This window comes from Populus trichocarpa, chromosome 1 (genome assembly GCF_000002775.5).
Source record: "Populus trichocarpa isolate Nisqually-1 chromosome 1, P.trichocarpa_v4.1, whole genome shotgun sequence".
NCBI classification, from domain to species: Eukaryota; Viridiplantae; Streptophyta; class Magnoliopsida; order Malpighiales; family Salicaceae; genus Populus; species Populus trichocarpa.
Genome location: NC_037285.2, coordinates 24716233 through 24742253, shown reverse-complemented (window position 1 = coordinate 24742253; position 26021 = coordinate 24716233). Strand labels below are relative to the sequence as shown.

The window sequence follows — 26021 nt, the reverse complement described above, 5'->3', positions numbered from 1 at the left end:
GAATATATGGAGAAAAACTATTGCAATTCACAATATTTTCAAGGAAAAAAGTACAAAGCTAAATTCGCAACCAGCTTAATATTAAAAAAATAAAATCGACAAAAGTAATTTTGGAAAAAATTATAAAAAAACGAAAGGGAAAAAAACCAAGCAGTGAAACACTGTAGCAATCTATAGTGTTTCATGAGGAAATCTAAAGTTGTAATTCTCAACCAGCTCAATATTAAAAATAATAAAATCAATAAAGATAATTTTGAAAAAAATCATTAAAAAAAATGTGGGGAACACTGTAGCAATCCACAGTGTTTTAAAGAACAAACTACGAAGCTAAATTCTCAACCAGCTCAATATGAAAAAAAAATCGACAAAGACAATTCTAGAAAAAAATCATAAAAAAAGAAAAAAAAACCATGTGGTGAAACACTGTAGCAATCCATATTGTTTTTTAAAAAAAAAACTACAAAGCTAAATTCTCAACCAGCTCAATATTAAAAAACAATCGACAAAAACAATTCTGAAAAAAAAACACAAAAAAAATGAAAAAAAGAAGAAGACAATTTTGGGAAAAAAATAAAAAAAAAATAGGAAAAAAAAACATATAGGGAAAGTTAAAGCTAAATTCTCAACCATCTAAATATTAAAATCATTTAGGAAAACACTGTAGCAATCTATATTGTTTTGTGAGGAAATATACAATTGTAATTCTTAACCCAGCTCAATATTAAAGAAATAAAATTAACAAAGATAATTTTGAAAAATATCACAAAAAAAACGAAAGGAAAAAAAACCATGCAGGGAAATACTGTAGCAATCTATAATGTTTCATGAGGAAATCTACAGTTGTACTTTTCAACCAGCTCAATACTAAAAATAATAAAATCGATAAAGATAATTTTAAAAAAAATCATAACAAAAAAAATCATGTGGGGAAACATTGAAGCAATCAACGATGTTTTAAAGAAAAAAACTACAAAGCTAAATTTTCAACCAGCTCAATATGAAAAAAATAAATTCAATAAAGACAATTTAAAAAAAAATTGATGAAAAAAGGCATATGGGAAAACACTGTAGCAAGGCAAAAATCATGTGGGGAAACACTATAGCAATCCACAGTGTTTTAAAGAGCTACAAAGTTAAATTCTCAATCAACTCAATATAAAAAAAAATGAAATCGACAAAGATGATTCTGAAAAAAACAAAAAAAAATCATTAAAAAAAACCATGCGAGGAAACACCGTAGCAATCCACAATGTTTTAAAGAAAAAACCTATGAAGCTTAATTCTCAACCAGCTTAATATGAAAAAAATAAAATCGACAAAAACAATTATGGAAAAAAAATAAAACAAAATAAAAAAAGAAGAAGAAAATTTTGGAAAAAAAAGAAAAAAAAAACATGTGGGGAAAGCTAAAGTTAAATTCTTAACCAGCTCAATATTGAAAAAATAAATTCGACAAAGATAATTTAAAAAAAATAAACAAGTGGAGAAACACTGCAGCAAAACAAAAATCATGTGGGGGAAACACTATAGCAATCCACAGTGTTTTTTTTAAATTACGAAGCTAAATTTTCAACCAGTTCAATATTTAAAAAAATTAACAAAGATAATTTTGAAAAAAAAATTAAAACAAAAAAAATTAAAAAAAAAAGAAGAAGAAGTGAATTTTGGGGGAAAAAAAAGTAAAAAAAACATAAGACAAAAAAAAAAAAAAAAAGGGGAATGCAAAAAAAACAAAAGGTTGCGTGGGGAAAGCTACAGTGCTTTCCCCACGCGTTTTAGAGTTTTTTTAATATTAATATATATATCCATAACAAATGAAATATGTGCAGCTATAATGTAAATCGAATACTAAAATCTCTCCTAAAAACTCTCAACTAAATCAATGTACAGCTAATGCCAACATACATTACTTGCAAAGCAAATTTAATGATGAGAAAGCGAGGGGAGAATAATTTGGAACTGGTATTTCTTAGCAGATTGAACTGAAAGGGGAAGGACATGGGGGAGCAGAAACCTGAACGATTCCTTCAAGCATTTGTGTGACTGTCCTCATAGAAGGTCTAAGAGAAGGATCCTCTTGTATGCACCAAATTGACACCATCACTAACGTCTCCAACGTCTTCATGTCATTTTTTGCCTCCTCGTCAGCCTTCACCAGCTCGTCTAATTTTCCTCCTTTATAGCAGTCATGGGCCCAGTCTGCTAGTATGATCTCCTCTTCTTTCTCATTTTCCATATCAAGGCTCTTTCTGCAACAAATGATCTCCAATAGCATGATCCCATAACTATAAACATCCACTTTTGCTGTAATTGGCATGTTCCTGAACCACTCTGGTGCGACATATCCTCGGGTCCCTCTAATAGCTGTATGTGTGCGTGTTTGTTCATTCATTAAGAGCTTTGCCAGTCCAAAGTCTGAGATTCTTGCTGTAAATGTGCCATCAAGGAGTATGTTTTGGGGCTTGATGTCGCAATGGATAATCTGTGTGCTACACTCCTCGTGCAAGTATGTAAGCGCACGTGCAATGCCGAATGCCATTTGAATGCGTTTGTTCCAGTCAGGTCTGGAAATTCCAAATAGGAAACCAGCTAAGGTGCCATTGCTCATAAACTCATAGACCAGAAGCCTGTTTGGCCCTTCATCACAGAATCCAAGCAATCTGACCAAATTCTTGTGGTGAGTCTTTGCTATCGCGCTTGCTTCTGTTTTGAATTCCTTCTCGCCTTCTTGCACCATCCTCTCCAACTTCTTAACTGCAACATAGTTTCTTGAACTCTGTGATGTTAAAAGTCCTTTATATACAGTTCCAAACGAACCTCGTCCAAGCTGCTCTTTAAATCCATCCGTGGCTTCTTTCAGGTCCTTGTACGTAAAACTGCGTAGATTTGTTTCCAGAATGCTAGATGATCTGGTAAGTTTCCTTCTTCTATGGTGTGGTTGGAGCAGAAACAGAGATACTGCTACTATAAATAGGAAAATAAGTAGTGCTGAGCTACCTAGAAGAATTGCTCCTGCCAGAAGTAAAGCTCTTTGATCCTTGTTCCCCGTATTTGACTTTCGCCGAGAGGGTTCGTCTAAAGAAACAGCAGATTTACTTACCTTAACTAGAGCCTTCCCATAGATACTATAGTCTTGTCTACCATTTGAAAGTGGCATTTTCTTCTTCCAACAGGTCCCCTCTTTGATGACAGCAACAACACAGTTACAATCAGAGAGGCACAATCGTCCACAGTCATCTTCATTTAGTGACTGCAATTGTTCGTAGTTTGATGAAGATGGCCAATATGTATTTGGCACCTCTTGCAGTGCATATAAATCCTCTGGCTTTGATTTTCCTTGCTCACAATTTGGCATTAAGTTCAGCTGGCAGCCACCGAACTCGTTGCTGGTATCGAAGAGGGAAAACCCAGGAAGGCATTCACAGATAGGCCTTCGGTTTGTGCCAAGTTTACAGTAGCTGTTATATCCACAAGGACCACCACCCAAGTCACCATTACTATCAGTACATATATTGTCCGGGACAGACCAAATAGCAACCCATGTCTGTCCCCATCTACCATTTGTTTGAGCCCTGGGATGAGCATACAGAGTAAAAGGTCCATCAACATCAAGCGTCGCCCTGTAAAAGTAATCTCCGGCTGGAGACTCTCTTCCCTTGGTGAGGTTAACAACACTTCTACTGTCTAGGAGAACATTGAGTTGACCTGACTTGTCAAAGACTAACTGATAGCCAGAATTCTGTGGTGAAGCACCATCAGAAGTATTGCTCTTAAAATAAGCCTCATATTCATAACCTGTTGGCAAGGCAAGTGTTTTGAGCAAAACACTCCCATCATTTGGTTGCAAGCGAAGCAGGAACCTTCCCTTAGAGTAGCTACTTTCCTTTAGCCGGGACGATAACTTTCCACCAACTTCAAGTATTTGAGTTGGCAGCATGGTATCACGGGGATCCTTGAAGGTTTCCCACAAAGACTTGGAACTATTATCTGTGAGAATAAAGTTGCCGTTGTTGAGTAGGGCAGCATAAGCAACTCCATCTACAGAAGATTGAGGCTTCCATATTTCTCGCCCTTGAGGACTAGTAAGTCTGAAACTACCATCAAGAGTAAGCTCAACCTTCGATCCTTCAGGTGCCATATCATCTCCGTTTGCATACCAAACTAATGTTTTCTCCGGTATTGTATCGAACCAGATGCCAAGCAAGAAAAGTTTTTGATTGTTGATTTGGTGGAATCCAAAAGCAAATTCACCAGAAGGGGACTTCCATGGAACTGATGTATCAGAAGCAATAAGGTATGAACCCGAAGTAACATTAGGAGGAGTTTGGGCAAACACAGAAGGTGTCAGGACAAGAAACAGCAAGAGGTTGAGGGTAGTCCTAAAACAAGGAAAAGCCATTTTTAGAGGAGTTTGGACTTAGCAATGTATCAGTTTGAAGAGCTAATGCAGAATACATATAGAAGAAGCTCTTGAGCTGAGACTTTTCTCCTGAACAGCTCATTACATAATGTTGTGAAGAAAACATAAACTGGTCTGTTAGAGCATTCAAAAGACACATCGATAAAATAACATTTTGAATAGTATATATATAATTTTTTTAATTATGTATATTTTAATAAAATAAAACTATTTGAAAAGTCAACTGTAGAATAATTATTTTTTTAATGATTTTGATTTTTTTTTTCTACATTACTAGATTTAATTAACTTATTCTTTTGTTGGTTTTATTTTGTTAGTTTTGACTCTTTTAAAAGAAGGAATAGCATTTATAAAAAAAAAAAGAGATTTTAGTATTTTGTTTGGCTTTCTCCTTAAATTATAAAAACAAGTAAAGAAAATTTAAAATATTAATTTTTTATTTTTAATTATCGATTTAGTTTCTCCATTATAGATACTCTTACTGTCAGAGACTTGTGGAAAAAGGCAAGGAATCATGGAAAGCCTTTCTTTGTTGACTCATAAGAATGATTATTTTTTTTCCTTAATTTTCAAGAGTTTCTGATTCCTTTTCATACCTTCCTACTAATTTTTTATTATTATTTTGATATACTAATTTTTTTTATTTTGAATTGTTTTAATGTGCTTTAACAAAAATAAATTTTAAAAAATAAAAAATATATATTATTTTAATATATTTTTAAATAAAAAATATTTTAAAAAACAATTATTACTACAATCTTAAATACTTCCTAAAAAAATCATAAGCACGAAGCTTAATATAAATTTAGAATTGGTCTTGTTTCCATTTATGAAAAGCAATTTTTTTTAATTATTTTAATTTTTTTTCATATTTATTTACTATTAAAAAAGTCATTCAATCAAAAATATTTTCCAGTTAAAGAAAATTTATGAATAATTTATTTCTCAATATTATTTAAATTTGATCACTAATATTCTGATCGGTATATATTTTGTTTTGATTTTTTTAATTTTATATCTTAAAAGTTAATTTTATTTTATTTTTATATCAACTTTGATCCCAATTTTTTTATTATTATTTATTTTTTCTCTTATCATTTTTTTAATTGAAATTTTTTTAAATATTAAATTTGGTCCCTATTATTTTGATTTCTATTTATTTTATTTATTATTTATGAAAATATTTTTAAAAAAGTTTATTGAACATAAGCATAAAAATAATTAAAAATATATTAAAACTCATTAAAAAATTAAAAATATATAAAAAATTAAAATAATAAAAATAAATATTTATTATAAATTTAAATATTTTTAGGTTTAAATACAATGAATTTAAAATAAAAATAGTGGTAGAAAAAAAAAAGAAGATAGTCGTTATCAATACCATGAGATATAAAAAGACTACATGTATCATCATAAGTGGTCTCATATCACCAAGGACTAGGTCAAGAGAATTAAAAGGCCATGTGAACCCACTTGCTGTCTCTTTGACGATTATATCGAACAATAACTAATGTCTGGATTTTTCATCGAGAACAATAGTCAAGGCTTAATTTTTTACGAAACTATACAACCTTCTGGACAGCTAACTAATGTCTGGATATTGACCCCTGAATCTATGAAACTATACACTCTTTGTTCCTGACCAATGAATTGCCGGCAATACTACTTAATTAATTACGAAAAAACAAGGAAAGGCCCTAATAAGTTCTGAGAAAAAGCACAAACGATATCTCACTAGTTACATTTCCAGTATTGTCTCGGGGGGGAAAAAAGACACTGAAAATAGAAATGAGTTGTTTTATTTTACCTCTTATTTTAAAATGATTAAAATTCACTCAAAAACTAAATTCATTTTATTATGAGACAATAATCAACACAAATGTGAAACCCAAATTTTTAGTCTAAATTCAATCTAAGTTAACCAAAGATTGTAAGAGAATTGTTTTCCTCTATTCTAATTCTTGTGATTGTCGTGACCTTCCCCTCATTAAACCAAAGATTTTAGTTTTTTATCTTGAGTTTTTTGGATTTAAAAAAGGAGGAAGTAATAAGTACGTGGTTCCCTCTCATGTTACTTTCGATTATGGTTTGTTTATAGAATGATTAAAGAAGAGATTATGGTTTATAAAGATTTGAAGTTTATATTGTTAAGATTGATTCATGATTATTATGGGTTTAAGGTTAAGCCATTGATTTTAGGTGTGTTGTTAAAAATAAGAATTTGTAAATTGATTTGTTACGGGTTAAGAAATTTGTTTCAAATTTGCTGGAAAATCTGGACAGAATGGTCTTGAGGTTGAAGATGACAATTTTATTTTGGTCCTTGATTTATGAAAATTACAATTTAGTCCCTAAACTTTAGAAAATTATAATTTGACCCCTGAAATATATTTTGGAATTTTGGGAAGTATTCTTACGAGGTTAAGGATAATGAATCTCAGTTTGATAATTGATTTATGTAATTTTCAGTTTAGTCCCTTAATTTTGGATATTTACAGTTTAGTCCTTGAACTTTAAAAAAATTACATTTGGTCCATGAAACGTAAATTGAGATTCTGGACAGAATTAAGGATGAATTATGGGTGAAATTTCAGTATGGTTATGTATTTTTGACATTTACAGTTTGATTATCCAATTCTAGTAAAATTATGTTTTGGTCCCTGATTTCTAAAAATTATCATTTTAGTCCCTAAACTTAGGAGACTAAACCTTGTTTTCTTTTATGCATTGGAGTCTTTTATTTGTGTTGTTTTAAGTTGTTTTTTATTATATTTTGTATGTTCATTGTAGGTACTTCTAACAATCCTCAATAGGTTTTTCAAGTCTTTCATCTGATATTGCTTTTACTTCTATATTTTTCGAGTGAGTGAAATAATTTTTAATATGCATGTAGTATAAATAAGTATGTATGTTGATTATATGATGAGTATGACTAATTAATGTCTTCTATATTTATATTTGTTGTTTTTTTTTTCTAAGTACTTATCTATTCTTGAATTTGCACTCGTATTATATTGAACTAAATTCTATTCAGTATGATATACATTGCTTTGATAATTATGTAATATCTATTATGTCTTTATATAGTTCTTGTTAGTAACTTCATGCTAATGAATAGTAGCTAGTCTATGTGCACATAACATTTTGTATACCTAGCTGATGAGGGAGGCATTAGCCTGTGGCGACTGATCCTCCCACAGTGAACACCTTCGGGTGTCATCCAGTCCCTGACATGTATTCTACTACTTTATGATAAGTATGTATATGTATATCAAGATAAATCTACTTGCAAACTATTAATATATAAAATGTATATTAAATGTTATTCCCTCACCGAGTTGGTTGAACTCACTCGTCATTTTTTAATATTATGTTAGGTTCTTAGTTTCTGTTAGCATGTGTACTTTGTCAAGTATTCCTACTCCTTTAGTTTTGGTCGGTATATCTTACTTGTTTCGCGAAGCTTTTTTTTTTTTTAGTTTTGATTCGATGTCTTAGACACTCCACTATTACCCTGTTTTAATTAAGTTTGGATTTTGATAATGTAATCAGTATTGTGAATTATTGTTTTTGTTTTAATTATTGATGAGAAGTTTTGAACTATCATTTAGTTTCATTACTTTTGAATAATATAATATTTTGGGAGATTATGAAATGTTGTGTATTTTTAAATAACTTATTCTTCTGATATGTTCGTTTAGAGGCTTAGTGTAGGTGGGGTGTCCTTACAATACAACTCCTGCGTTACCGATCATGAATCCGAAATTCGGACAGTGACAGCAAACGCATGCAATCGCCATTAAGAAGGTGTTTGGGAATGTAGTTGCGATTGTTTTCAAAATATTTTTCATTCGAAAAAGCATCAAAATAATATTTTAAAAAAAAATCATTTTGACATCAACACATCAAAATGATCTGAAAACACCAAAAAGATATTAATTTGAAGCAAAGAAAAAAATTAAAAAAAATTAAATTTTTTTCAAAAACGATTTTAATACGCAAAAATAGACAGGAATTAAGTAGTTATTGGCCAAATCCAACATTGTTGAAAACCATGTATGAGATGCATCTGGATGCTGGCTGCAGCACACTTGAAGAAGAGATCATTTCAATATGTGCTGGCTAGGATTGCAACTATATATGGCATTTGGAAGTAGTGGAATCAGAGAGTTCATGGCAGCAATACTTTTATCTCCTGAAAGTTTGATCAAAGAGTATCTATCAAATGGTATCATACAGAATGTACTAAACTAAGATTGTTAGAATTAAGCCTTCTTTATTGACCTTTTAAAAATGATTGTTTTAATCTTAAGGAGTTTATGGTTTCTTTCCAAATCCAAACCCCTCATTTTCTTTCTTTTTCTTCACCCTGTCGCACGTGTGCGGTGTCGCAGCGATCATCCTCTCTCAGGTATCGTTGTCTATCTGGAAAATATGAGGAGACAAGAAATTCTTGTCTTTTATCAGGGAAAAATAAAATGGGAGTCGCCACCTAGTTTTTGGTTACTAGGAACCCTAATTGGTCTCAGAGATCAGGTATGGAGACTGGTTGCGTAAAAGAAAGGTATTAGCACCCCAAATACGTCCTACCTAAGGTAAGCTGCATTGTTTAATTGTCTGAGATATGCTAAGGTTTCATTGTATTTCTAATTGTAGGTCTATCTACGGTTTAAGAAAAGTTCTCCTCGGTGAAGAGGTCCTTATCTTATCGGGTAAAGTCTAACATTTCTAATGTCTATAAAAGAACTCTTTTTTTAATATCGGGAATACATTTTACGTATAAATTCATAATCTCAGAAATTAAAACAAAACAAAATATTTTTTTTGGATTTTTTGCAATATTAGCCAAGTTCTCGTGACTTTAATAAACTGGTTATTAAAGCCAAAATGCATGCTAAAATATATTGTTTGAAGTTTTCTTTGTTGTATGAAAATACAATATGATTTTTTAGCTTTGAGAGACTTGGTCGTATGCATGAAAACAAAAAAAATATTTTTTTAATTTTCAATGTTTTGACGAAAACCAAGTATTTTAATACTAGATTTGTATCTTTACAGTATAAAAACACAAATCCATATTAAGCGAATTTCAGTAGAAAAAATACGCGGGAAAAATCACAAATTTTTTTGAAATGATTTTTTTCTTTTGGACTGGGCCGGACCCAAAAAGAAATCAGGTCGGGACCGACTCAAATAAATTAAACACTACCTTATATTGGGCTCGACTCAACCCACCGCGTGGGCTGGGCTGATGATCCAACCCGTAGCCACCATGGTTGGTTATTGTGCTCACACGCACAGTGACCAATCAATTATAATTAGCCGGTCACTTTGCTCGTGCACAGTAACCGGTTAATTATTTTGCTTGCTTGCAGAAACGTGCACAGTGCACGTTCTGCATGCAAGCAAATAACGAAGAAACAGAGACGAGGGGAGGGTGTTACCTGGAACAGAAGACTTTGGGTAGATAAGCTGGCGAGGGTTTATGGTGGCGGTCGGGCGTTGATTCCAGGCGGCGCTGCTGCTGTTTCAAACGGCGGAGAGATAGACCAGAGAGTGAGAGGTCACTGTTCTTCCCTTCTCTCTGTTTTCTTCCCTTTTTCCTGTTATACTTCCCTCTTTTCCTTGTTCCTCTCTTTATCAACAAATGATCCCCTTATTTCCTTCTATCTGTTCTTCCCGAACGTAAAAAATAAAGTGCCCCTCTACCTTCTACTTCCCACTGTTCGTCTCCGTTCTCTCTCCTTTCTCCCTACTGTCTCTTTCGTTCTTTTTTTTTCTTCTCCTCTCCCCCTTCTGTTCTCACCTTCCTCTCCCTTTTTTTCTCTTCTTCTTCTTCAAAATCCCTTCCCCCCCAGTTTTTTTTTCTGTTTTCAACTACTCAAAACACCCGGCCCTCTTTTGTTTTCTCCACTGTTTTTTTCCCTTCTTTCCCTCTGTTTCGGCTTCTCTCTTCTAAAAAACCTCCCTCTGTTTTTCCCTCTTTTCCCCCTGTTTCGGGTTCTCTCTTCTCTCCCAAAATCCTCCTTGTTTTTTTTTGTTTTTCTTCCTCTGTTTGGTCTGGTTTCTTCCCCTCTCAAACCGTCCCTTCTTTCTTTCTCTCCATTCTCTTTCTCTCGGTCTCTTCCTCCTCCACTCAAAAAAAAAAAACCCCTTTCTGTATTTATAGGTGCACAAAGAGAGGGGCACCTTACCCCTGCCATGGAGCAGGGTAAGGTGGCTACCCTGCCACTGTCTTAGCGCAGGGTAAGGGCGAAGCATGGCTGTCCACAGGGCAAGGCTCTCCTGGTTTTTCATCATGGTGGCAAGGTATGTGTGGGTATGGGTCGTGCCAGGTTCCTGGGCAAGTGGGGTGGAGAGAGAGGGAGCAGCGTTGCAGGGGAACAAAATTCTTCTTCTCCTGCCTCTGCGTGTGCAGGGGAAGAAGAAGCACAGTGCCGTTCAAAACGGCACTGTTTCGTGCTCTTCCCTCTTTTTTTTTGAAGGAAACCCCGTTGTTTTGACAAAAACACGCCGTTTCATTTAAAAAAAAAGGCACCAAAACACTATTTTTCAAAACAATCCCTCTATTCGTGCGCTTTTTTCAGTTTGGTTCTTAGTTTCGAATTTCTTCAATCAAGTCCCTAATTGGTCATTAAACTTCAATATTTATGCAATTAAGCCCCTGATTTGACCAAATTAGCTTTTAAAAATTAAAATTTGACCCCAGCACTTTAATTTCTTCAAATTAAAGCCCAAATTGACTTCAGAATCAATTTTTCTTGCAATCAAACCTTCCATAAATTCAATTGAGTCCATAAACATCTGATTTTGGACTTTTCTTCCTCAAATTGAATTTTCTTCATCAATAGAGCTCTCACCAGTCAACGATATAATGTCAAATTCCATCTTTGTATTTTTGAACCTCCTCAACCAATTTTTGACCATTTTCTGGGCGCCCTAACATCTTCTTTTCACTGCTATTATTTTTTTGATATATTTTTTAATTGATTTTTTTCTTTTCTTTTTTTATGCGGGGACCCAAAAATGAGGTTACAACAGATGCCCTCTCTTTACAATACTTACAGAATATACAAAACTAAGATTGTTAGAATTAAGCCTTCTTTATTGACCTTGTAAAAATGATTGTTTTAATCTTCAGGAGTTTATGGTTTCTTTCCAAATCCAAACCCCTCATTTTCTTTCTTTTTCTTCACTCAAAGAATCTCATTTTTAATTTTTATTCTATTTTTATGACACCAACATCCTGTCAGTACATGAACTCTAAATTAGCTAGAAGTTGCGTATTGATTTCTTATGGCAAGAACAGAAGCTAAAATATCACATGATCTCAACATAAATTTAGTGGGTGTATTTGTTGATGGTGTTAGATAGCACGGTAGAAATTATTTTTTAAAATATTTTTTTATTTAGAAATACATCAAAATAATATATTTTTTATTTTTTAAAATTTATTTTTAATATTAGCATATTAAAATAATATAAAAACACTAAAACACTTAATTTAAAACAAAAATAAAGATCAAATTTTAACGAAAAACAAACAAAACTTTAATTACAAACCCATGCACTCCACACTTAGCTCGAAAACAGTACACAATAGAAATGAGGGCAACGGAAATGGGAGTGGGAGACGAAGGTTTTCAGACGACTGCAGCATTTAATCAAGTACAAGCATTCTGCCTTTATACCCCTACCTTTCTAATGCAGCCATTATTGTATCTATGCAAACTAAGAGCAAATAATGATTTATTCCCCAAGTTTTTCACCGAAATAATAATTAATCCGTCTAGTTTCATTACCACAACTCGATAAAAGCTGTGTTAGTTTTCTAGAAAATAGCCGCTTAGGTTTCTTTCAATTAATATATAGACAAAAATATTTTGGAAAGAAAAGTAACTAATTATTTTGCTAAAAAAAAACAGAATAAATAATAATTTACTCAAAAACTAAATACATCCTTTTAATAAAAACATCAAGGAGCAAAACGTTTGTCTCCATGTGTCTGTGTAGGACCATTAAGCATAGCATTCTGGTTTCCTGACCTGCCAACTTCCCTCCATGCAACTTTCATTAACTTGAAATGCAAACCTAGGTTATGACCACAAGGAACTATCGGCCAAATCCACCACTGAAAACTAGCCACTCGAAGAGGTTAGTCCTTCCTCTGCATATTCAGTCTCATAACTGAAGCAATCCCATTTTGCACACGAAAGAGTAAAAATAAAATCTGACAGCTTGCAACAGGCCAAACAATAGCAACAAAGGCAAGCAACAAAAGAACTGACAAGAACATTTTTCACCCAACAATTGAGACATGCAGAAAAGTATATATTTGTAGTTTGCCTCTAATCCAGAGAACATGTTCAAATGCTTTATAGAAAAATGTGAATCTACAAACAGAAGCGCTCAATACAACAAACAAGCCCAGAAAGCCATATATTTCTCACTTTTCCCTGTATTTATCTCTTAGGAAAAACATAATGGTTCTAATGTAAGTATACCTTCTTATATAGCTTCACAAATGACTTGAGCTAGAAACCAGCCCATCCAGCAGGTTGAGTAGCTGGCTTGCTCTCCATAATCTTTGACCCGCCTGAGTGTGCTTCAGTATTAGACCCTGAAATTTGAGAGCTGGCAGCAGGTACAGCTGTAAAACTCTCCGATCCAAAACCCCACGAATCAATATTAGATGTTAATTCAGCAGCCTGCTTATTCTGGTGTGCGTTTCTGGTTCTAACAGACTGTGGACTGTTGCCTTTTGAAACAGGCTTCTGCCGTGACTTGTTATCATCTGCAAATGCTTGCCATGACTTTGACTCTGGGCTTGGGGTACTCCAGTCAGATTTTTCTTGCTGGGATGAGATTAAATATTGTAAAAAAAAAGAAGACAAATGGATCTCTATAACAACTACAATGGTGAAAACATCAATGAAAATAATACCGGAGGACTTGCAGATGGTTGAATTCTAGATGAGGCTTGATATTTATTCGGCGAAGGAGTTCTTGCGGCTAGTGTTTGCTTGAGCTCCTGTATCTCCTGTCTCTGAGATCGACAAATGGCAGATAGCTTTTCAAATTTCGAAGTTATTTCGGCCTTCTCAGAGTTTACCTGCTTCAGCTGCTCTTTAAGCCTCTCTATTTCAGCCTCTAGTGCTTCTTCTTTTCCTTCTTTGTCATTGCTAACTCTTGAGTTGAGCTTATTGCTATCAAATTCAGCAACAAAAGTACTAAAAGCCTCATCTTGAAATAAATGAGTAGCAGCCGGTTTTGATGCTTTTGGCCTCTCCATGCCATGATCCATATCTTTCTGAGAGAAAGTTGATTCAAAGTCCTTGGAAGCACCATCCTCAGGCACATGTGATTTATTATGCACATTCCTCCTACCAGCCACAATGTTATGTACATTTTCCTGCTTTGCAGGGCTAGCGTTTTTGGGAAAACTGCGATTCTCTGACTGATTCCTATCTTGTTGTGATGTGTTATGGCTAGGTTCTTCATCAAATTTAGGTCTGCTCTTGTCTTCGACAAACAGTGAATCCTTTGCGTGAGGCGTTGACCAGAAAGCACCAAGCTGTCCCCCACCTCCCCCACCCCCAGATGAAGGAGGAGGTGGTGGACTTCTTTGAGGCATTGGAGGCGACCTATTTGCAGCTTTTGCAATACCTATTATATTAATCATTTCCACATTTAGCAAGGTCTAAACCAAAAACAATTTGGCTATTCAATTAAAAAAACATCTAAAACTTTTCAAATTTACTCAAATGTAGTAACCAAGATATCGTATATTTTAAAATTCAAAAGTTCAGAATGAATTCAACCAAGTTCAGAACTGATACTTAATTTCATATCAGATAACTCAATCAGGGAAAGGATAACTCTACAGAAAAACAAAACTTTGATTTATCCATGGGAAATGCCCTCACCTCCATGTATACCAGCAGATTGCATTTCAGGTGGTCCGTCAGGCAATGACTTCTGCATATTAACTGGTAGCTGCTCATTAACACGAAACCATACCTGCTTCCATGGGAAAATCCCAGGATCAGTAAGCAGAATGTTAGAATCTCTGCACCAGAAACTTCCATGGATGTAGATGATCTAAAACTAACCTAAGTTTATGGAGATGAATATCCAATCAAGCAAAGCGCTTGCCTGCGTGATGTCTGGTCGGTCATCTGGTGATGCTTGAAGCATGTCTCTGATCAAGTCTGTCACTGGCGAGCTGTATTTGGGTAAATCTGGAATGCGATAGTTCCCATTTAATATTTGCAGCTTTGATTCTCCGTCAAATGCACTCTTGAAGTAGCATATGCGATAGAGCAGACATCCAAGAGCCTGTGTAACGGCAGAGCAACTTTGGATCAGTTGGGAAGGGAAAATTTAAAGGTTACCAAATTTCAATAGAAATATAAGGTCCAATCCACTTACCCATATGTCTACCTTCTCATTTATAAGATCTCTCCGCAACAGATCCCACATCTAAGTCAAGAAAAGGAGGAAAGACATAAATCAAACACTTAAAACACAAAATTTCAGAAATTTTTGTTTCAAAGCACAGATCTCCTTCAACCTCAGGGGCTCTATAGGCAGGTGTTGTGTGCTTCCGAATGTTGTCTTCTTCAATACCCATTTCTTCAGGCTTCTCAAAGCGTTTATGATTTGTAGAGGTGCTCCCAAAATCACATAATTTCCACAATCCATCAGGCCCCAGCAAAAGATTCTCAGCTTTCAAATCTCTGAAAATTGTGAAGAGTGAACTGGTTGCTAAAAACTTACTTAGCATTATCAAATAAGGTAACTTGGAAAGGGGTGAATATTATTAATACAGGATACTTCGATAAAATATTAAAATCTCAAACTAAGGCTTGTTGAGTTCAATGAGTTTATCAAAATTTAGATTACATTCCCAGTTTCTCAGGTTATAAGAACACAGACACAAGTAATAAAATATGGTCAGCCTCGGAGATTGCACTCTCATATCTACAAGTATTTAAAATCAAATTTACTTAATCCACATTAAGCTAATGGATACCAGAGTGCCAACTACAAACAAAGTGTCCACCCAATACAGCCAGAAACAGCAATAGCTACCATTGGTGCAACCATCGGTGCAAGAGAACAATATAAAGTGGAATGCAGATTCTCTAAAGACTAAATATTTTTGGAAAGACGAATTCACACTAACAGACATTAAAATTAAATATCTTAGAACTTTACCGGTGAGCGATTGGCAGAGATTGAGAGTGCATAGCAAAAACAGCATTGCAGACATCTCTAAATATGGAAAGGACTTGTTTCTCCTCAAAATATGCTGCTCCCCTGCTCTCCAGCACATTAACCAGAGATTTTTCGCAAAATTCCATTACAAGGAGTGCTTCCTTTGTTCTTCCCATATCTAAGATGGTATGTGCATAAAGTGTAACAACATTAGGATGCCCTTTGAGCGCCTTCATCACATTGATCTCCTTCATCACCAAGTCTGACAATTCTTCATCATTGTATATCATGTGCTTTAAAGCGTATTGCTTTGATGCATGCACAGCATCTCGAGCTAAATATACACAGGAAAATCCTCCCTCCGCAATGGCATTTCGAACATGAATCTTAAGATTGCCAACATCAACATAGCGACCTTCAAGGCCAGCTGGTTCTTTTTGAGTAAAATGTTTGAACCTCCACATGTTCAATAAAAAAGAGCAAGAAAAAACACTGCACACATTTATAAGAAAAAAGAAATTAGAATTTAACATTTATATAGTGTGAAAACCAAATATAAGCAATCCAAAACAAAGTGCATGATTGTTGTTTGAGAAACAGCATTAAAGCCACAGAATTTCTAAAGATAAGAATAAACCAAAAGACCATGAACTTCTAAGCATAATCCACACATATAACTCCAATCATGCTGTGAGGCATTTCTAATGTCTGCAGACAGACACTTCCAGCTCAACCACAGTAGTTCAATTCAAAATTACATGGCTAGACCACCACAGAAAACACTCAATGAGTATTATGGTAATGGCTAGACCACCACAGAAAACACTCAAGCATAATCCACACGTATGATTTAATTCAAAATTACATGGCGAGCGTGTGTAAATTTGAAATCAACTGTTTACACAGACCATGTTGCCTAAAAAATATTTGAGATGACAACCATATTAAAATTGATGTTAGCACTAGTTGATACAAATATAGTTTTTCCACGAGGTAATTCTCATGCTTACACAGCGCCACTCTCAGCTCAACCACAGTAGTTCATTTCAAAATTACATGGCTACACCACCACACAAAACCCACAATGAAAACGAAAAAAAAACAAGATGCCAACGACGTTACATTGATGATAGTACTAGTTAAGTTGAATAGATTGAGTTGACTAAAGAAAAGAAGCAAACCCATTGATAGATAATTAAGCAAAACAATGACATGCATTTTTAATTTATTCAAATGATCATCACCATCACATTAATCATAAAGGTCCAATTTTTGCATAATTCATGATTGAGTACACAATTAAGAAAAATACAATCTTTCAATATTGATCCCACAAAGACACATACATGCCATTGTTTAAGATCCAACAGTATAACTCTCAAGCTCCAACTCACTAAAAATTAAATCATACGTAAATCATGTACTAGAAAATGGATCTGATATATCCCAATTCAAGATCTGCCATTCAACTCTCAAAAAAGCACATATCACTTTACACAAGATCGATCCATTTACCCAATTATAAATCAAAGATCTCAAGCCCTATACTGCTAAGAAAATATTTCGAAAGAAAAAAACACTACACATCAACGAATAAAACAGAAAAAAGAAACCCAGAAAAGAAAAGAATGTACCTGAGAGAATCAGATAAGATTGTTAAAGAATATTAGCTTAAACTGACTCTCTCAACTTAAAGATCTGAGACTTTTCCTTCTTGGATCTCAAAACATAAGAAACATAATTTCTTTTTTCTTTTTTGGAATTTTGAGAGAGAGTAGACGGAAAATGGGCAGCTAAGGCTAGCCTTTGGAGGGGTATTTAAATAGAGAAAAAAGAGATGTGTAGATACAGAAATAAGTGTGTGTGTGTGTGTGTGTGTGTGTGTGATGGTGGTGGTGAATGGTTGTGGGCGGAGAATTTGACTGAAGCTTTCGGGTTATTAGGAGTGCGTAAACGTGACTTGCCCGCTAATGTGAATATGGTGGTATTTGCTTTCATGTTGGAGTTAACGATAATTTAGCCACTATAATTTATCAATATTAACTAATTAGTCCCCGTCATTTCTTATGAACATGATGAGCTTTATCTTATAGACATTGTTATTAATCTCAAGCTAACCCGACGGATTAACTCGGTAATTCATTGACTTCAAGACTTTGTTCAAACTAGATTTTATATCAAACTAGATTGGGAGCTAAAACTCGATCAAGTAAGCTTGATAGGTCAACTTATTATATTGTTGACATGAAAAAAACTCGGATTGATTTTTAAAAAACTCTAAAATTATTTTGATTTTTTCTTTAAAAAAAACTGAAACAACATGATTTTAAATTGATTTAGGTTGACATGTCCATCAAATAATGAACTATATCATGTTTTTAACTATGTTTTTATAATACTCTCTTTCTAATTCATGAAACCATTTTGAAATATCTTTTCTTTTTTGAAATTGAAAAGCATAGTAGTAAAACAATCAATTTATTGATATTGAAAAACTCAAAAGTATTTCTATCATCTTTTAAATGGTGTTTATGGGTATCTTTATTCCAAACTTGCAATTTTCTTCTAATGAAAAAGAAAAAGAAATAAATTGGAAAGGCATAGAATTGACAAAGGGACTAGATAATAAGCGAATTTAAGAATAAAGGGACAATATAAAAAAAAACACCATAATGATTAGTTAACTAGGTTTGGTAAACTTCAAGGACTAGAAGTCACTCTTCATGCTCCTACTTCTTTAAGACACATGGCTCGTGTTTTTGGGTTGCAAGTTAGATTGTCAATTTTAACGTTGAGTACAACGATGATCAATGATTGTTAAGTATTGTGATATTAATGATTTAAACGTTAATTTGGAGCAATGTGGTCTTGGTGATTAATTAAAGTTCATGGAGGAGATTACAATTAAGCAAATTAATTTGCTTTAAGAATTACAACTATGCAACTTAATCGAGGATGGCTATATTATGGATCCGTAAAAAGAAAGAAATTATTGGGCTTGGGCTATAACTAGTAATACTTATTTAATATAAAAAATAAACATAAAAAAAAATTAAATTTTTTTTTTAAATATATAAAAATATTCTGATCACCCATTTAACATTTTTTTTTGGTTGGTTATCTTTGACAATTGTTAGATCCTGAATTCCTTAGCTAACCAATATGATATTTTTGATTGTTTCTCTAGATAGCTGTCTCCTTGTATTTTTTTTATGAATGAAAGCATGTTTTTTTTTGCTTTAGATTTTGTATATATGTATATATGACTTGTCAGCTTCCTGCCCTGTTTTATTTTGATCTATTATATTTTTATATTTCATCAAAAAAATTAATTATTGATAGTTATTATGCGAGTAATGTGTGTTTTAAATTCCTTTCTTTTGTTAATTTTTAGCACATATTTATGTTCATAATTATAATAATAAAAAAGCTCTATTATTTATATTGTTGGCAAGTAAATCTTAGAGGGGTAAAAGTCACTCCCCCATTCCCATTGGGATAGGTGGGTGTGGTAACACCTAAACCAACTTGTCGGCACATTCCTACTACCTAACAAGAATCTATTTTATCATTGCCGATAAAAAGTAATTATTTTTTTATAGTAAAGTATCTATTTATGATTTTATTAATAAAGAGCACTTGTTCATGACGGATGATTCTCAAGAACACTTCATTGTTGCTGTCGTTGAACAATGACATGGAAAGTGTGACCATTGAGAATAAAGTATGAATTCATACTTTATAATATACATGTATTACTCGATGTTGGAGAATCAAAGCATTCTCCATCCATCTAATTTGATCTGTGATGTAATCTTTTCCTAACTCTGTTTTTTCCAATGTTATTATTAAACTGGTAAAATTTATGGCGTTGATTAGAATCTAGTTAATTCATTTTTTTTTGTTAAAAAAATAATTTAAAGTTAATTTATTTTGATTCAACCGCAACAATCAAAATTCAATTCAACTTTAAAAAAATAATTCAAAACATTGTTACCATCATAGTTTTTAGACCCGGCTCGGTTCAAGGCTCGGGTTCCGGATTTTGACCAGGTCGTCCGGGTCATTTTTTTTTTTAAAAAATCAAAACGACGTCGTTTTAGTAAAAAAACAAAAGTCAATGGGTTGCAATCGAGTTTTTGACCGGGTCTTGCCGGGTCAACCCATTGATATAAATTCGAAGCAATTAACTCAATTCATCAATGTATTTTTTTGACACTTCTAATCGCTTCTAATTTATCTTTAAATGAAGAATCATTCTTCAATATATCATTATATCAAATATTCATACCCAACTCCTCCTTGATTTTGGAAACAAGCTGAGTTTTTATTCTGTATAGTATTTTTCTTACATGGTTATGTTTTATAAAATAAATTTGAGGAAATATATTTCACAAGGGGTTGTTTGCTTGATGAGCAATGGCACGAACTCAAATTGTAAATAGCCCATTTTTGTAAGGATGTAATTCTTTGTTGGGTAGACTATATTCTTGCTCTTACAGGGACTCATCAATATTCCATTTCCACCTCCGTAGTTTTAGATTTTCTTATTTGACCCCTGTAATTTTTAGGAAGCTAACATTTTTCGTAATCTCTTTTATTCTACTTACTTTTTACTTATTTTTCCTCTGAATTTCCCATATATTTTATAATATATCATTAAAATACTTACAAACCTAAAAGAAACTCAAACCCAAAATTCAAAAAATAGCATATTTAATTACTAGGGGTAACATTGGAACTTCTTAGAAACTAGAAGGGTGAAATTAAGAACCTTTATGAGATGCAAATGGAATATTGATGCATCAATAGGGATGCAATTGTAGTTTACCCTTGATTGTTTGTCTCCACAAATAAATTCTCTCTCTGAGTTATAAACCCTAAAAGCCTCCTCCTGATTCGTAAACCCTACTGCTCCAACTCTAAAGCACTCCCCACAATCTTCTCTCTCCCTCTTTGTCCCTTTGTAATGGAGAAGCAGCAACAAGAGGAGGAGCCGTTGTCATTAAACTCAGACCTTAAAAAACAAGAAACTGTATTATGTGAAGAATGCAAAGAAAAACCATCAAAATACAAATGCCCAGGTTGCTCTGTACGCTCTTGCAGCCTCGATTGTGTCAAAGCTCACAAGCAACGCGCTTCCTGTTCTGGAAAACGAAGCCAGACCCACTTTGTCCCTCTATCTCAATTCGATGACAATCTCCTCTTGTCCGGTACTTCTCTTTCTCTCCCTGTTTCTCTTTGTTCAATGAAAGAATGCTTTTTGAGTCTTGTTTGTAGTCGAATTGTAAATTATCCATGTTGGGATGGGTTCTTTTCTTGAGTTTTTTTTTTTTGGATGAATGGTTTCTTGGTGTTTTTCTACTTTGGGTTATAGTATTGAGAATTGTGGATTCTATTTGATTATTCTACTTTGGAGCTCCTTTTGCAAGTTTGGTGCTTTTTTTTGCTTGTTTGATCAGGCGAATTGTTTGGATGGAAATTTACACATTCTGATGCTACCTGCTATAGATTATAATTTGCTTGAGGAAATCAAGAGGGTTGCTGATTCTGCTCGGAGGACGAGAACTAAATTGCACCCACATCCTCCTTATTCTAGATTTCCACCTCACCGTCAAGACCTTAAACGTGCTGCTGCAAGACGGAGGACAAAGCTCCTTTTCCTTCCAAGTGGAATGTCAAAGAGGGAAAAGAACCAGACTCAATACGACCCAAGGTTCGTTTGGTGAAAGCTTATCCTTTTGGAATCTTGCTGATATTTATTCGTAACTTAGCCTGTTTGAATTTGGCTTTCAATGGTTTTATCTGGTGATCTTCTGGGATTTGATATTCTGTCGAATGAAAATTTTGGTTCCATATTGCCATGTTTTTATGTTATCTTGATGTTATATAAATTTTCGAGCTGAGTTATTTTTCTCAAATAAATAGCTGCATTTTTACCATTGAGTACCCAGAGGTTCTTTTGGAGCTAAAGCTCACCAACTTTAGTTGCTTTTTTCTTTCATGTTATTTCTCAATTTTCAGGCTGAAGTGAGAAATAACATTGCATTCGAACTTTGAAATCTGATTTTTGTCTTTTATAGGAAAATAAATATTGAAAAGTTGAAGCTATTGAAGCTACCAACCAAATAGGACCTTTGTCTATTGAAGCTACTGGTTTGAAGAGTTGTATATTTTGACCTGGATTTAATAATTAACCATTATTACTTTCTGATCATTTGTTTCAGGAAGAAATCCATCTCTTGGACAATTGAGTGGCGGTTTCACTCAACTGATGTTGTTTTACATGACCATGGGTAAGTTGTCTGACTATCTTTCATGAGAACTCTCCTCTTTGGTAGTCTTCTGCTGTTTATATCAAGGATGAGCACGGTCCATAAATAACTAAGGCATTTAATTTTTGATACAGAGTACATGAAGACACCGAACTTTTCTCTGTAATTGAGAAGCATTTGAAACCTGGACCATGGAACCATCCATTAAGGCAATTTTGTGATCAGCCTTTGGACTCCCTCAAGTTTTTTATCCGCAAGTATCCAAAGGTATTCTCGATTAATTCTAGCTCCAGGTTATGTGTGTAGATGTGAACGCTTTTCTATGCAAGAATTGATATACATATCTGTTCTTTTATATTCTCATGTTCTACGGTGTTTTTATGGTGTGATTATTTAAGCAACCCGTTATGAAAGATTGTTTTAGCTTGAATGGGTTTAACCCCCTTTCCTCTTTTTTCAAAATAAATTGAAATTGTGTGAGGAAGATGATTTATTTTAACTGTGAAATTTTGTTTCACAATGTCAAGTGTCGACCCAATGTTTCACATTCAAGTTTCTTTTTTTTTTCAGGGACCCAAGTCAACTTTCTGTGAGATTAACACTAAGGCCTCTTTAAGGCAGCAATTAGCCAATGTAGTTATCATGGAACACCCTGTTATTCATGTTTTCCTTCCATCACACAAGTATGATTTTGACGTTGTCAAAGATGTTCGTCTTGTCAATCATAGATTGGATGCTAAGAATTCTGCCAGCAATGATTGCCCAAGTCCAAAAGGCATTGTCTTTAGGGAAGAGCAAATAGAAGATGAAGCCAATATTTGCTCTTCTGATCCCCAAGTTTATGATTTGATGAAAAATGAAATTTTGAGTCCGTCAAATCAAATCTGTCATCATAATGCATCTGTGAAAGCATTAGAAAACATATTTGATGACTCTTTGGCTGTGAGAGAAGCAGCAGCTAATGGTGTGCATTCCAGCTCCAAGAGCGAAGGGACTTTTGAGAATATGGAATTTGACTTTGATCAAGGTTTGATGGATGCATACTCAGATCTCATTGCACAAATTAATCCTGATGACTTTCTTGATTTAGAGGGTGTGTTTTCCAAGGAAGAAGAAGATAGGAATGATCATTTTGGTTCCATGGGGACTTTTTCAGTGGAAGAGGAATTGGAAGAGGGGGAGATTGCAGAATAATTGATTCTGGATTCAAATTAAAATTCCACAAGCAAACTGTAAAAGGAGCACCTGCCAAGATTTCCTCGTCCAGCTGGAGTTAATTTTCACTGCCATTAACCTTTGATGGTTGCAGCTTATCTGTCAAAAGGGCACAGTTTGTTTGATTCTATGGCATAACTCGGAGACAAGATAATACGTGTTTTTCTTCATATGACACATAAAGAGGCCGTTTAATTGGTGCATTGGATCTTGTCACCAGTCATAGCAATAAGATTTTATCAGACTGACAGGGCTATCCCATGCTTGTTTTCTTTTTCCCTACTTCTGAAAGTGCCTGTCTTCCTGATCCACATACAAGCTGCGCCATTCATAAACTAAGATTGTGCATCTTGGGTCGGGTTTTGAGCTTTTATGTTTTGATAGTCAAAACTCCATGGTAAAAATAATTGTTTGTCAATTTATATTTATTTGGATATGATTTCTGCATGTACTTGACTGGTTGGAGATATAGTAGTATACTAGTAAATTGAGCACTGCATGGTGTTTTAGAATTTGATATATTATATTACAATTGTAGATGCGTTGTTGTAGGTGGTGTTTTATGCTAAGATTTTTTGCTTGCATGACGATTTATAAAAGATATGAACTTTACACCTAGGATGTTTCAAGATCAGAAGTAGATACTATACTGTAGATAAAAGGGCATGGCCGCATAGACACCTCAAGAATCTCTTGTAGCATAAAAATTATTGTCCTCACGAAGGGTCACGACTCATACAGCTGGCTCGTTTTACAAGCACCATTAGAGCTATCATCAGCAGTCTCCCCACCCTCCTAAGATCACTTCTTGACGCTTCATCATCTTCAACTAATTTCCAGAGATCTCCTTTACTATAGCATTCACAAGCCCGTTCCACTAGGATTGTTTCTTTCTCCATGTTCACTTCCATACATTTTCTGCTGTAAATAATTTCCAATGACATGACACCAAAACTATAAAGATCAACCTTCTTTCCCTTGATTGTTTAACAGAAGTTTTGAAAGTCCAAAATCAGAAATCTTTGCTGTAAAAGAATAATCAAGAGCATGCTTTGAATGTCACAGGGTATGATTTGCACGCTGCATTCTTCCGTGCATGTACAAGTGGCCTCATGCTATCCCTGGTGCAATCTGTGTTCTTTGTGCCAGCTAAGCCTTAAGAGTTCCAAAGAGGAAGCGTGATAAAGAGCCGTTTCTCATGAACTCATAGACCATGTGTCGTTGCTCTCCTTTGTTGAAGTTGCGAGCAACCGAAACAAATTCTTGTGGTGAATCTGTCCAGTGGTTCTCACCTCACTTGTAAATTCTTGGTGCCTTCTTCGAGCTCTTTGTCCAACCTTTTGACAGCAATATATATAAATACATATATTACATTAAAAAAAACCCTAAAACATACAGTGTTTTACGGTGAATTCTGCACCATTCAATCCACATTAAAACTACTATTTTATTCTTGGTAAGTAAGCTTGGGTTTAAGGATATAAGAGTCTTATACATATGGCTTATTAGTAATTACATTAAAAAATTAAAGAAGGGTATTAATAGGTGATTTCATGTTTTTTTTTTACAGTATAATTATAAAATAACCCTTAAAAATAGTTCTCTTTGGTTCAGGGGCTTTTTAGGTTTTTCATAATTTTTTATGCATGTCAATTACTTAAATGTCTCTAAAAAATGAATTGTCTTATTATAGATGTAAGGTCATTTTAGATTTTTTATTATGGTTTTTTTGTAATTCTCGCATGGGGTTAGAGATAATTTGGTATTTTCAATATATATAAATTAATATTAAAATTCAAATGTGGCTGATGCGTGCTATAAGGAGGCATCATCTATGCCTTATGGGTGGCGGGTGTGGCGCCTACACAACACTGAATGCCTTCTTTCAAGACGATGTTCAATGTGCCTCACCAACCCGTCACGATGGTGAGACTCGTATTTTCCGACGGCATGCAGAGGAGTTTATACAAGGAGTTTTTCCCTTCTTTCCTCTTTTCCCTCTCTCCTCTAAGAAAACTGTGCCAGCTAATGCAAAAAAAAAAAAGTCTAGCTTTTTTGTTTGTTAAGATAAATTAGGTCTTCATTCTTTTGATTACAATGTATTTGATCTTGCATCATTTATTGAGTTAATTTATTTTTTTTAATTTCATCCCTTAATACTTTATTTTTATATTAGGTTTGGTCCTTATTCTTTTAATTGTAATGTATTTGGTCTTGAATTATTTATTAAGTTAATTTTTTTTTCAATTTCACCCCCTAACACTTTGTTTTTATATTAAATTTGGTTTTATTTTTTAATTATGATGTTTTTGGTCTTGAATTCTTTATTATTTTTATATTCTGATTCCATCCTTCTACAATTTGATTCTTGGGATTAGATAATTATTTTTTTTAGTTCTCTTTCTATTATGTCAAGTCATTGATTTTTTTTGTTCTTTACAATACAATGATAATGCTTTAGTATCGTATTTTTACGCTGCAAAAAACTGACCTAACTTGCAGCGAAGCGCGAGCCATCAATCTAATAAAAAGGCTAAAGCTAAAAACAAAAACACTTTGATTAAGTGAAATGATGTTTTTACTCAGTAAAACAAAACCCAAATGCCTTTTGATTCAAAGGGTATTTAAATCTTTTTATATGGAACATCATTCATTAAAGATTTGCGTGGGGTATAATTATCTTATAATTTTTTTAGTATAGTAGAATAACTTAATTACCTTTTAAATAATGTTTTTTAACCTAGGTAAGAGGGCTACTTGGTCTTTCCCTTTTTTAAAAAAAATATGGCAAAATGACATTTTAAGTCATGCATGAAAGGGTATTTTGGTCTTTTCATATAGTGTTTTTTTTTTTAATGAATTCCATATCACTGAGGGCACTTTCATCG

The 26021-nt window shown here is 33.8% G+C and overlaps 3 protein-coding genes across 3 annotated transcripts; 1 reads left to right on the top strand and 2 right to left on the bottom strand.

Annotated features, from left to right (window-relative positions):
* Positions 1 to 1800: 1800 nt before the first annotated feature.
* LOC18094976 (G-type lectin S-receptor-like serine/threonine-protein kinase LECRK3) lies at positions 1801 to 4521 on the bottom strand. The gene has a single exon (XM_024610233.2). It carries the CDS (start codon positions 4397 to 4399, stop codon positions 1970 to 1972), a length of 2430 nt encoding a protein of 809 aa, XP_024466001.1. The 5' UTR covers positions 4400 to 4521; the 3' UTR covers positions 1801 to 1969.
* An 8197-nt stretch (positions 4522 to 12718) lies between these two features.
* LOC18094975 (uncharacterized) lies at positions 12719 to 17605 on the bottom strand. The gene is made up of 8 exons (XM_052454249.1): positions 17278 to 17605; positions 15644 to 16135; positions 14997 to 15162; positions 14855 to 14905; positions 14579 to 14761; positions 14350 to 14443; positions 13368 to 14089; positions 12719 to 13278 (listed from the first exon to the last, which is right to left on the bottom strand). Exons 2-8 carry the CDS (start codon positions 16105 to 16107, stop codon positions 12958 to 12960), a joined length of 2001 nt encoding a protein of 666 aa, XP_052310209.1. The 5' UTR covers positions 16108 to 16135; positions 17278 to 17605; the 3' UTR covers positions 12719 to 12957.
* A 2909-nt stretch (positions 17606 to 20514) lies between these two features.
* Positions 20515 to 23627, top strand: LOC18094974 (putative box C/D snoRNA protein SPCC613.07). Its single transcript, XM_006369384.3, has 5 exons — positions 20515 to 20856; positions 21155 to 21359; positions 21871 to 21939; positions 22053 to 22185; positions 22489 to 23627. Exons 1-5 carry the CDS (start codon positions 20613 to 20615, stop codon positions 23110 to 23112), a joined length of 1275 nt encoding a protein of 424 aa, XP_006369446.2. The 5' UTR covers positions 20515 to 20612; the 3' UTR covers positions 23113 to 23627.
* Positions 23628 to 26021: the final 2394 nt, after the last annotated feature.

Coding starts and splice junctions, on each gene's coding strand:
- LOC18094975 (XM_052454249.1), bottom strand. CDS start 16,107: ATGTGGAGGTTCAAACATTTTACTCAAAAAGAACCAGCTGGCCTTGAA. Junction 14,090..14,349: donor ATCTGCTGGTATACATGGAG/GTGAGGGCATTT, acceptor TTAATATAATAG/GTATTGCAAAAGCTGCAAAT. Junction 13,279..13,367: donor AACCATCTGCAAGTCCTCCG/GTATTATTTTCA, acceptor ATCTCATCCCAG/CAAGAAAAATCTGACTGGAG.
- LOC18094974 (XM_006369384.3), top strand. CDS start 20,613: ATGGAGAAGCAGCAACAAGAGGAGGAGCCGTTGTCATTAAACTCAGAC. Junction 21,940..22,052: donor GTTGTTTTACATGACCATGG/GTAAGTTGTCTG, acceptor TTTTTGATACAG/AGTACATGAAGACACCGAAC. Junction 22,186..22,488: donor TTATCCGCAAGTATCCAAAG/GTATTCTCGATT, acceptor TTTTTTTTTCAG/GGACCCAAGTCAACTTTCTG.
- LOC18094976 (XM_024610233.2), bottom strand. CDS start 4,399: ATGGCTTTTCCTTGTTTTAGGACTACCCTCAACCTCTTGCTGTTTCTT.